The following is a 12,672-nucleotide window of genomic DNA, read 5'->3' on the forward strand; positions in this document are numbered from 1 at the left end:
ACCTGAAACCGAGCTGCAGCGCAGAGCTCCAGTCTCACCCTGAGAGATAACGAGCTCCCTGCAGACCCGGCTTTATATCTCACTTCAAATATGAAAAAGGCATCTGCAGCTCGGAAAAGCGCAGACACGGAAACCGTCGAGTCACTGATATCGTCATCGGCGAGGCGTGTGTTCCTCATAAGAGATCTGAATCGTAATGTCGATCTCAGCAGGAAAGATCGTGTTGAGAACATGACAGGCGATGAGTGTTGTGTGGGATTTGTGTTGCGAAATGAGGCCGGGTGCCAACAGCGCTATTGTTTACGGTGTGAGAGTAGACGTGAGGCGTGTGTGTGTGACGTGTGCGAAACGTTCCGTTACTGGTCTCCAGGTTGTGCAACTGTGTAGGTGTTCACGAAAAAATCAAATCGGTACATGTTTTGGTTGATGTTAACACAGAGTGTCAACCTTGAGTGCAAAAAAATAGTAAATACATTTTTCATACCTCTGATCTTAAGATTTTCTAGGTCCTTTTTTGAACATCATGTTCCACATTTAATTCCCATTATCTCTTAGAATAAGCTCCACTCTTCTGAAGATGTTCCACTTGATTTCGTGGAGTTTGTTTGGAGATTCATTCAGCCACAAGGGTGTTAGTAAAGGTACTGGTGTGGGTGAGAAAGTGAGGAGGCCTGGGGTTCAGGTCAGAGCTTTATGGCAGGAGATCTTTTACTCCAATCCATATCTTCATGGAGTGGGCTTTAGAAGCGTTAATCGAAGAAGATCGAGTGAATTGATTTTATCCTCTCATGCCCAGAGACCTTCTGTACAATTGTCTGCTTCCAACAGTTTGGTGAAGAACCACATATGGCTGGCAAAGGCGTGTGTCCCAATACGTTTGGTCAGATTTTAAATGAAGGAAAGCATTTTATAGGAGATGGATGTGAGGGATGTGTGTGTGTGTGTGTGTGTGTGTGTGTGTGTGTGTGTGTGTGTGTGGGGGGGGGATCAGGTGTTGGTGGTAGATGGTAATGAAACTCATGACCTTTTTATTTTCTCTCGTTCCTCCTTCTCCTCCTCGTTCTCCTCCTCCTCCTCCTCCTCCACTCGTCCTTTCCTCCTCTCCCAGGCTCTGCAGCCTCACCCTGAAGAAGCTGATTGTTTTGAAGGAGCTCGACCGAGAACTCAACTCCGTGGTCATCGCCGTGAAGATTCAGGTACGACAAAGCGAGTGTGTGTGTGTTTCCATTGTGTGTTTCTTCTCCGCCTTTTGTGTGCATCCGCATGGCCCTTCACACACGCTACTGTGGAAACCGGGAGCTGTTGCCAGGGCGACAGCTTGTTCACTGGGAACGGCAGAGTGTGAGGGGTGGGAGCTGAAGTGATGCATGCTGGGATATGCTGAGAGGATTAGTTCAGAGGCACCAGGAGGCCCTCAGCATTCTTCATAGACTGTGTATGTGTGTGTCACGTGTGTGTGAGACACAACCAGGCTTTATATTGCGTAGAAATTGCGTGCACTAAACCCGATAATGAGTTCGGTCGCGTCCTAATTTACATCATCACACGGTTCACCTCCTGTCGACCAGGAAGAGTGAAGCTGGATTTACACTATTAAGCAATAAGTATTAGGATCCAAACCTGTTCCAGCATGACGATGGTCTATGGAGATATTGGTTGGGTTGGAATGAAAGATCTCCTTCTACAGAGCTCCAACCCTGGATGATGGAACAGGATGAACGTGAACGCTGACTGCACCCCAGGCCTCCTCACTTTCTCACCTACATTAGCGTCTGACTTTATTAACACCCCTTGTGGCTGAATAAATCTTCACAGATCTCCACAAAATCTAGTGGAACATCTTTCCAGGAGAGTGGAGCTTATTATAACAGCAGATGAACACTCAGTGCTGAAGGTTCAAAAGCAATTTTGTTCCAAAAATGGTTAAAGTTTAAATCACTAAGTTCCCACTGCTGGGCCCTTGAGCAAGGACCTTAACCCTCAACTACTCAGTTGTATGATTGCGATAATTGTAAGTCGCTTTGGAGAAGGGCGTCTGCCAAATACCGTAAGTCAGTACACATGGTTAAGAAATTGGACTTCTGATCAGAAGGTCCTGAATTTCATATCCCACCACCACTAATTCACTAATTGACCACTGGTGGGCCCTTAAGCAAGGCCTTTAACCCTCAACTTCTCAGCTGCATGAATGCAATAATTGTAAGTCGCTATGGAGAATGAACTTGTGACCTTCTGATCAAAGTCTTATCCACTGAGCTACCACCTCCCCAGATAAGGAGGCATCTACAGTACAGACCAAAAGTTTGGACACACCTTCTCATTCAAAGAGTTTTCTTTATTTTCATCACTATGAAAATTGTAGATTCACACTGAAGGCATCAAACTATGAATTAACACATGTGGAATTATATATGGAATTATATACATAACAAAAAAGTGTGAAACAACTGGAAAATGTCATATTCTAGGTTCTTCAAAGTAGCCACCTTTTGCTTTGATTACTGCTTTGCACACTCTTGGCATTCTCTTGATGAGCTTCAAGAGGTAGTCACCTGAAATGGTCTTCCAACTGTCTTGAAGGAGTTCCCCGAGAGATGCTTGGCACTTGTTGGCCCTTTTGCCTTCACTCTGTGGTCCAGCTCACCCCTAAACCATCTCGATTGGGTTCAGGTCCGGTGACTGTGGAGGCCAGGTCATCTGGCGCAGCACCCTATCACTCTCCTTCTTGGTCAAATAGCCCTTGATGCCTTCAGTGTGACTCTACAATTTTCATAGTCATGAAAATAAAGAAAACTCTTTGAATGAGAAGGTGTGTCCAAACTTTTGGTCTGTACTGTACGTATGTCCATATGCCATTATTGTAAATTGTGCGATTTCTCATAACATTTGAAACCCACGATGTACAGAACATCAAACAAAGATATAGAAGAAAATGTAAAATTGTAAGTTTGTCCCTGATGAGCGAGCCGGTGGCGACTGTGGTGAAGGAAAAACTCCCTGAGATGCATAAGGAAGAAACCTTGAGAGGAACCAGACTCAATCTTCATCTAGGTTGCACCGAATGTCCATTTATTGCAGATAAACGATGTTGAGGTGAAGTGATGGTGATCAGAAGGGAACTGTAGTCCTGAGCCAGTGTAGGAGACTGTTGACATTAACTACAGTCCAAATCCATCCTCAAAGCTCCCGTTCTTACTCCGGAATTTCATGGAACCACCCAAGGTGTTGATGAGAAACCATCCCAAGCTGCACAGAGTCGCCTCCAATCGAAGAGAACACTTTTCAGAGGCAGACCTGGACTAAGTGGGAAGATCCGCGGAGGGAAGATGGGCAGGAACAGTGGTCAATGGAACCTCAGGAGCATGTTTAACTCGACCGAGACATTGAACACCCCCATATAACCAAAATGGCACAATCCTCGTTTCATAACAAGATGCGATTGTGGGATCGGTAGACGAATCAGGCTCTTCCTATCAATTCATCAAATCTTCGACTATTCAGGGTTACACCTACTACTTATCAAAGCTGAATCTGATGCACTCTGTTTTTCACACGTTAAAATGAAAGCAAAACGTTCGCCATCGAAATTAAGCGTGTCGCTTTTCGAGATCGAGAGATTGAGAGAACTCGCCTTCCTCTCCACAAGTTCAGCGAAGGTCACGCAGGAGATGGAAGTGGAGCTTTCCAAGCACTTAATCTGCCTCAGAGAAGGAAATAAGAGATTACTGGCAGTAAAGCCTTCGCAAAAAAAAAAAAAAAAAAAAAGTGTCTTGTCTATCGGCCTGACTGAGAAAATCCAGTGTTTTTTTTTTTGTGTGCACCAAATCAAGTTGTGCTGACCTCAGCGAAACGATCAACCAGCAGAGTCAGCAGATTGGACGAGCTGATAAATGTGAAAAAGAACCTGAGATTTTCAGAATCTGCTGTGGTTCTGCCAAAGGCCCCATGACGCAGAGAAAAACACTCATCCGATTTATCTCCACTCATGCTCGGAGAGTGTTAGCTGGGAAGCACTTTCCCTGAAGGCTGGATCGTTGAGAGCTTTTCATCATGTCCGTTATGGATAGAGTGTGTGTGTGTGTGTGTGTGTGTGTGTGTGTGTGTGTGTGTGTGAATATTTATGGTTCAGAGTCATTCTTCAGTCTCCCTCTGGTCTGTCCTTCCCTTCATTTCTCATCTTGTCTCTTTAAGTTTTCTCCTTTGTGGACCGTGACGATGAAAAACAAGATCTTTAAGTGCTTTACTGCATCGTGAACACCGGATCGATTCATTGTGCGGTTCCCAAAGACCGTTTCGGGAAGGAAACGAAAACAAGATGGGAGCTTGTTATGAAGACTTAAGCTGTTTTTATCAGCCATAATGCTTTCCTGCCTTTGTTTTATTAACTTTAGACCGAACGCATTTCGCTGACTTGCACAAAGTCTATGTCTTTATAAGTCGCCGCAAATATGCTGTCTTTTTTTTTCCCCGTTGGGTTCTGTTTCTTTTTTTTTTCTTTCCATGAAATTATATATGATTTATATCAGATCCAAAATGAAAAAAAAAATCCATCGAGTTCGTCTGGTTCTGGCAGATCCTCAAACTAATAAAACAACGGCGCTTACTATATTAGTCAAGTCAAGTCAAGTTTATTTGTATTGCGCTTTTCACAGCAGACATCATCTCAAAGCAGCTTTACAGAAATCAACAGTCAAGGTGAACGGTGTGCATTTATCCCTGATGAGCAGCCGTGACAACTAGAGATTAGAGACTTCACTATTCCAAGACGATCACGAGACGGCTTTGGCGAATTTGTTTTTTTTTTTCATGCATCACAAAAGCATCGAACGCGTGTTTGTTTGGAGCGAAGCACCTCGGATATTTCTACAGTCTTATGGCGTGGAGCTGCTGAGAATACAAGGAGAGGGAGTTTCATTACAATCACAATCCCGTGATTTTTCTGGTCACGTGTCATTCCTCGGTCCTTTCCACTGCAAAAAAAACTATTGTTCAAATCGAAGAAATAAATGCGCGATTTCAGAAAACACAGACTGGAAACATGTCAAATTATCTGCAAGTGCAAAATAATTACATGTGATAAGATTTCTTCAAAACAGTAGTTGACAGTAATGAAGTAAATATAATTCGTTACTGTACTTAAGTAGCTTTTTCGCGTATTTGTACTTTACTAAAGTGTTTTAATTTGGGGAGACATTTATTTGAACTTTACTACATTTCAAAATTGAATATTTAACTTTTTACCCAAATACATTTTGTAAAATCAGTCGTTTCTTTTTCTTTACGAGGATAAAAACTTCACCATCCACCAATCAGGATCGAGCACACGCTCCGTTTTAACCTCTTAGCCTTCAGCGCCGCTCCAGTGCAACCGATATCCCAGTGTTTTCAGGTGTTAATGTTTAACAATGGATTAAATAGAAAGGGAGAAGAGTAAAAATTACAAACTGTACATCATTCTAAAGCTCTGAGCCTCAAGCAGCGATTTCAGATCTCTGTTTTTCAACGTAAAACGTATAACGAATGTATTTGCTGAATGTGTGTAAGCAGTACACAACAACAACATGCATAAAAAAAATGCACTATAATCACATTATTATTGTAATAACGAGTCACAAACACATCCACTGCTGCTGATCCCGGTTTATTGGGAAAGACGAGGGTCCAGTGAACAACATGCCGTAAAGCATTTCTTCTCCAACCGAACAATATTGTTGTAATTTTGATGGTTATTCTTTTGTTTACGTCACAGAAGTTCGGCTGGTGTTTGTGTGTATATATTTCGAACAAATTTTCGCATAAAAAATGACATCTTGCTGGTAAATATACTGGTAGAATTTAGTGTTACATAACAAATGAGACAAAAAACAACAACAAAAACACAGTCAAAGCTGCGGAATCACAGGTTTGAGTCTACAATCCATAGGCAGGCGTCCAGGTGACTTTTATCATCACCACCTATCATTTCCAACCTTTTTATTTCCAGCCAGTAGCATTATGGAAACAAAATGACTGATGGAAAATGTAGCCAATAAGTGCAGGATTTTAACGGATTTTATTCCTCACGTGGGCGAGTCTTAGTTTTATTACTCTTTAGAAACTTTTAGTGGTCAAAGCAGCACATTCACAGTGACAGACCAGGAAGTGATGAAGCTCTCAGTTCTGCACAAACAGCTGTTTCTAGCTTGTGCTAACTGGACTTTGTTTACCAAAAAAAAAAAAGGACAATCAAAAAAGCAGTTTTATCTGAGATTTGCACAAAGCAGCGATGTGGAAAATATTCTTGTGGGCGGAGTAACAACAGAGACTCAGAGATCTGCATGGGGATGGAAAATCTAACCCTATTTCACATCTGTAAGTGACAATATATCTCCCTTTACAGTTTTATACGATTTTATACATTACTGATTTTATGTATTTATATAGAAAGAATGAAAGTTCAGGAAATTTCTATTTACGGTACTTCATATATAACTTTCTATAACTTATTATCTGTTTGAGCAATATCAACTTTGAATAATAGACAGTAAAGCTCTTGTTAAAGATATTTAAATTGTGTATGTAGCACATTCTTATCAGGAACTGTTAACATTAAAAAGGTAGGGCATTTTCAGCCGTGAGTCCCAAACGCTGTGGCGAAGGCTAACAGGTTAAACTCGTTCTGATTGGCGCTTGATGCATCTACTGATCACCAACATACAGTTCAGCGTCAGTTCAACATCAAGCAGAACATTTAGAGAGGAATAAATGATGAAGAAACTCCAGACTCGAACTCACCACAACACACGTGGGATTATTTGAATTTGAATTTGAATTGAATTTGTAGTACTTTGAAGTAGTTGAAAAGGTTTTGTGTTCATGATCATTGTAATAGAAATCAATCAGTGTGCTGAGAGTCACATTTGAGTCTTTTCACATAAACTGAGGTGATTAAGTAAAGAATCGTGATAAAAATGATAACAGGAACATTATAGTTATAATAAATCAGTACTTTGGATACTTAAGTACATTTAAAGGCAAAAACTTTTGTACTTTTACTCAAGTGAAAGTTTAAAGGGACACTTTTACTTTTACTGGAGTCACATTTTAGTGAATGGATCTTTAACTCAAATACATGATTTGCTTTTCTTAGTTTGTGTGGAACGATCTTAAAACCAGAGCTACCAAATTTTAACTAAAAACAAGATTCAAATCGATATCAATATTGAAATCATACATGCTTATTGTCAACAATTATTTATTCCAATGAAGACTTTTCATATGACTTGCTGCTTCTCAAAATCCTTAAACTTATTGCATTATAAAACATGTATGAATGTATTTTGTCGTTACTGAACACTGAAATATCTTCAACACTGAAATACAACTACAGAAAAACTTACTGTCATAAAAAGCCTTAAGTACTTTGTATAAAGAACAAATTTCCAAAAAATAATCTATAGACTGTATAATGTATAAGAGGCTGTAAATAAATGTGTTGGTGTTGACATAAAACAAGCATTTGGCACCATTTGGAAGTCCTAAGTGTGATTATTCAGCATTTTTTTTCACTGGGCAAAACCTTAAAACCAGTTATTACAGCTAAATTAAAGTTTAAAAGATGCATTTTAAGTCTTTGATAGCAATTAAGCTTAATTTACATTCAAATAACACACGTTTTAGGGAAAAGAAAAGGATAAATAAACTTAAAACAATCATAATAATCTTACACAATCTGCTTTTGCAAAGTATTTTTTATTCTTAATATAATATCAGTAAGATTTTAATGGCTAGATATTCGATTCGGAGTGCTTGCGGTGTATGATGGAGCTGAGAGGGTGTATTTTAACAGCTTAAATTTGCCCCACAGTGGCAGCTTGGTGTTCATCACCAGCAGACTCGAACAACCTCCAACAGCATTGGTAGTTCTTATTACAGCACAAAACCACTTGGAAACCTAAGAAATAACGTGTCAGCTCTACGCTTTGAACTCTTTATCCCAACCCTTGAATATCAGACATGGCTGCTGATATAAGAAGCTTCTTCTACTTTCACATCCAGCACCCCGTGAGTGTTAAGAAGTGTCAAATCCACTTTACAACAATGGCTTTGAAGCCTGTGCTTCTAAGAGAAAGCTTGAGACAGATAGGGAATGTGGATAACATGGTAACAGAGGAGGTGTCATGGTAGATAAAACCTTAGTGGAATGCACCACCAGTAGATAGCAAATATGAGGAAGCCCCACCAGCGGATGGACCGGACGAGATTAAAAGGTTAGTGCAAACAATGCTAGCTCAAACGAATCAGAGTGAAAAGAAGTAGGAAGAGAAACCCTTGAGAAAATCCAGCACTAATACATCTAGCAGCTTGTATAAAAATCAAGATGGGAAGTTTGAGAAAATTCGTTGGAGGGATGGTATACAACTTTACTTTTAGAAGTGTTGCCAGGACTACAGAAAGTGCTGAAAATCTCCTGTGGGATCTCCAGAGCCAGAAAAAGAAAGAGTTAAAGGACTAAAACGAAGCAGATTCAGTAATGAGAGAGGATCTGGCAATCCAATTTCATCCAAAGGAGGAAATCCTAGACGCTGGAGAAATTCCAAGTCTGAAATAGGAACTAGAAAGAATGTGGAATGTAAAAACATCGGTTGTTCCATTTGTCAAAGGAACATGTTGGAGCCGTGACCCCCGAAATGCTCTGCCAGATTCCGGGAACATGAATGTCGGTCCTGAAGAACGCAACCCGGGAGTAAGAAACGTCCGAACACCACTCAGGCCTCGGGGAATACGTTACTCTGGCTCCATTCCAACCCTCATAACTGCACCAAATATTTGCAAAAAGCAGTTCGGTCCGATGTGCATTTCACGTGAAGCAAAAGTCCTGCTCGTTTAGCAACGACGGCGTATCAGCCCTGCCGCCGCGTCCCTTCCGTATCTTTCGCACGCCAGCTGGTGGCTTAGACAGATGCCAAAGCAGCTGGGGTTCAGCTAGCAGAGACCCTCAAAGCTCAACAGCTCAGAGCACAAACGCTCCATCAGCTTATTTACTTTTTATATTAGCAGCCCGTGGATGTTTCATTTCTTTCAATTACTGCAACAACGGCTCGGGGGAAAAGCGATTGTCGGACAGGTTTCGAACGAAGTTATGGGTTTTTAAGTGCAGTTGATTTATACTTTATACATTATACTCAGTGCTTTTGAAATCAAAACATTTACTTACTTATGCATACGGTTGGTGGGTGAATCTAACAAAAAATTAGGCTACGTCAATAACTAGAGGTCGAAAAAAAAAAAATGTACTGAATCATGAAACTGTGCTAAATGAAATAAATATAATTATATATTTATTAATAAGTAAAATTATATAATTATTACATTAAATTAAATGTAGCACTCTCCGTGCAGCGTGCCGTGTCGCGTGCAAAAACAAACAGCAAACAGTGATTCGCCTCTAGAGGCCGCTCTCGTAATGACAGCGGACCGGAAGCCGGAAAAACTATCGGTATTGATTTTTGTAGATAGCTGATAGTTCCAGCAATCAATTAATCGATGCCTCGACCTCTATTAATAATTGAGGGACATTTTAGTTTGAAAACCCCCTTTATTATACAGATGTGGGGGGGTGGGCCGTAGTTTGGGGACCCCTGCTTTATTGTCTTTATTTGGTGTAATGTAATATTCTGAAAGCAGGTCAGTGTATTGGGAATTTCCTGAACAGTTGAGGCCCAAGATTTTCTCTTTCACTTTTGTTTTTTTGTCATGTTTTTTTTTTTTTTAAGAAATCTGCTTCACATTTGTTTCCCCAGGGATCCAAACGTATCTTGAGATCCAATGAGTACATGCTCCCTCCCAGTGGACTGATGGAGACGGACCTGGAGCTCACTTTTTCCCTACAGGTAGATTTACATCGTTTTTGGTTTGATTTTGAGATGTTACCCACAAGCTTTCAGTGTTCATCTTTTATGCATTGTTTATTGCGTACGTGGTGTCGCTTCAATGAGCTTTCATAGTGGAGCTTTAAAGGTACATCTGTGGTTCAGTTACTCTTAAAATGATACTTAACTCAGCTTTCATGGTACTTACCAAGATACTTCTTGAAGTTTCTGAAAGTGTAATGTTTATGTATTACTGCAGATCTTTACTCTATAATTGAGAAAGGTATTGAAATAATTGACTTTTCCACACATATGTGGTTCTTCCACAAACTGTTACCACAAATTTGGAGGCACACAACTGTAAGATGTGGTAGCATGAGATTTTCAATTCACCCCAACTAGGAGATCCAAAGCTGTTCCAGCATGACAGTGCCACTGTGCACAAAGCCAGCTCCATGAAGATATGGGTCGGAGTGGAAGATCTCCTGCTGTGGAGCTCTGATCTCCACCCTAATGAACAGGATGAATGTGAACTCTGACTGCACCCCAGGCCTCCTCACCTTCCTCACCTTGTGGCTGAATGGGTCTTCACAAATCTCCACAAAATCTAGTGGAACATCTTCCCAGAAGAGTGGAAGATATTGAGCAAATGGAGACTAAATGTGGAATGAGATGGTCAAAAAGAAGCGACCAGCCCAGAGCTGCAACGATGTTCATTAAACATCGGAGGAAAAAAATGAGCTTATGGACTGTGATCTGGTTGTTGGGTGCCAGACGGATTTTCATGTCTCGAGAGTTCACATCGAGATGGTGTGAAATAGAAAAGAAATGTGTGAGTTCGGAGGACCAGACCACCCTGGAATGCGCAGACAGGAAGGTTTCTTTATTTGAGCACTTTGGTGAGCTAAAGAACATCACACACCGACTAGAAGACCTGCTTCCTCTCCTGCCAGACAAGAACAGAAATGTAATCCTACAGTGGAATCAGACTCTGAAATCGGACCGATAATTGAAAAAAATTGGCTTGAGTTAATTTTTTTATTCAATCTTCAGTAGTCTTTTGCTGAACATTAATCGAGATGTTCTGATGATTGTCCGATTGGGTTGGATAATCGCAGCAGCGAGCAGGTGTACAGGTGCTCCTCCTATTTCCGTGAGTGTACACTGATCAGACGTAACATTGGGAATGTGTGTGTGTGTGTGTGTGTCTGATTGAGTGAGAATTCTTGCGGGAACCGAGACGCGCCAGTGTTCCAGTGTTTCAAACCTGAATGATGTCATATTGTGTAATAGTACCACTACACTTTTCTCTCTTTCCCTCAGACACCTAATTGAGTTTTATTTTCTCTCTCTCTCTCTCTCTCTCTCTCTCTCTCTCTCTCTCTCTCTCTCTCTTTCTCTCTCTCTCTATCTTGCAGTATCCCCACTTCCTGAAGAGAGATGTTAACCGCTTGCAGATAATGCTCCAGAGGAGAAAGCGGTATAAGAATCGGACCATCCTGGGATACAAGACCCTCGCTGTGGGCGTTATCGACATGGCCGAGGTGGGAATAAAACCATAGATGTATGGTCAAAAGTATTGGGACACCCGCCTTTTCCAGCCGCATGTGGCTCTTTGTGGATGCACCCCTGCAGCCAGCTCCATGAAGATATTTTTTTCATGTGTTGGAAGATGTAGAAGATCTCCTGCTATAGAGCTTTATCCCTATTGAGCATGATAAGCACTGCAGGCCTCCTCACCTCACCTACATCAGTACCTCACTTTAACAACCCTATGGTGCAGTGAACCTCCAGAAATCTCCACAAAATCTAGTGGAACATCTATTTAGAAAAGTGGAGCTTATTATAAGAGCCCATGGAGACTCAGTGTGGAATGGGATGTCTAGAAAGGCACATAGAAATCTTATGCTCGGGTGTCCTCAAACTTTTGACCCTAGAGGGCGCCATCTCGGTTAGAAAAGAAACGTTTCCTGCCCAGGTTAATAATGTGTAGAGCGGCCTCTATGGATTTCACGACACCAGCCTGGCATTTAGAAGTGTGTGTGTGTGTGTGTGTGTGTGTGTGTGTGTGTGTGTGTTTATGCACCATGATGTGAGAGCGTGGGCACACTCACACCATCTATGAAGCCTCCTGGCGTCTCTTCAAATACCTGCAATTAGTTTCGGCAGCCGTGCCCCCGAAAGTTCCCAACGCCGCTCTGCCAAAGGCTCCCGTCTGGACGACAGAGCGGCCGTCGTCTCCAACGTACCGTATTTTCTCACCCGTGATCGACAGATAAACAAAAAAAGAACTGAAAATGTATGAAGACGACTCACGAAGCCATGCAAGATCTTTTTCAAAGGTTGTCATTCGCTGGAAGGCGCAGAAGAATCCTGCATAGTTAACTAGTTACAGTACATAAAGTGTGTGTGTGTGTGTGTGTGTGTGTGTGTGTATATGTGTGTGTGTGTGTGTTTGATGCGCTCGTGTTATGTTTTTTTCCATCACTCGTTAGGTGATGCAGCACCCAACAGACGGAGGACAGATTCTGGGTCTCCATAGCAACGTGAAGGAAGCCCCTGTACGTGCGGCGGAGTTGAGCGTGTACTCTCTGTCCAGTCAGCCAATTGACCCCGAGGACGGCAGCGGACAGCCAGGGGCAAAGGTCAAAGCTTCAGGTGAGCAGAACCCATACTGAAATCTGATCTCACAGATATAGAAATATATATCAGATACTTGTACATATATTACACATATATTTCACACACACACACACACACACACACACACACACACACACATATACACATATTCATCTTGCCAAAAGAGTGGAGGTAATTA

The 12,672-nt window shown here is 41.5% G+C and overlaps 1 protein-coding gene across 2 annotated transcripts in view; it reads left to right on the forward strand.

Moving 5' to 3' along the window:
- The window catches only part of si:ch211-126j24.1 (phosphofurin acidic cluster sorting protein 2), a 71,423-nt gene that overhangs the window by 25,414 nt on the left and 33,337 nt on the right, over positions 1 to 12,672 (forward strand). For both annotated transcript variants that reach the window (XM_046857175.1, XM_046857176.1), the window contains exons 2-5: positions 1,109 to 1,196; positions 9,783 to 9,872; positions 11,270 to 11,395; positions 12,347 to 12,509. In XM_046857175.1, the coding sequence (XP_046713131.1) occupies positions 1,109 to 1,196; positions 9,783 to 9,872; positions 11,270 to 11,395; positions 12,347 to 12,509 (467 nt within the window). The remainder of the gene's footprint in view (positions 1 to 1,108; positions 1,197 to 9,782; positions 9,873 to 11,269; positions 11,396 to 12,346; positions 12,510 to 12,672) is intronic.

The sequence above is a fragment of the Silurus meridionalis genome, chromosome 9 (genome assembly GCF_014805685.1).
Source record: "Silurus meridionalis isolate SWU-2019-XX chromosome 9, ASM1480568v1, whole genome shotgun sequence".
Lineage (NCBI taxonomy): Eukaryota > Metazoa > Chordata > Actinopteri > Siluriformes > Siluridae > Silurus > Silurus meridionalis.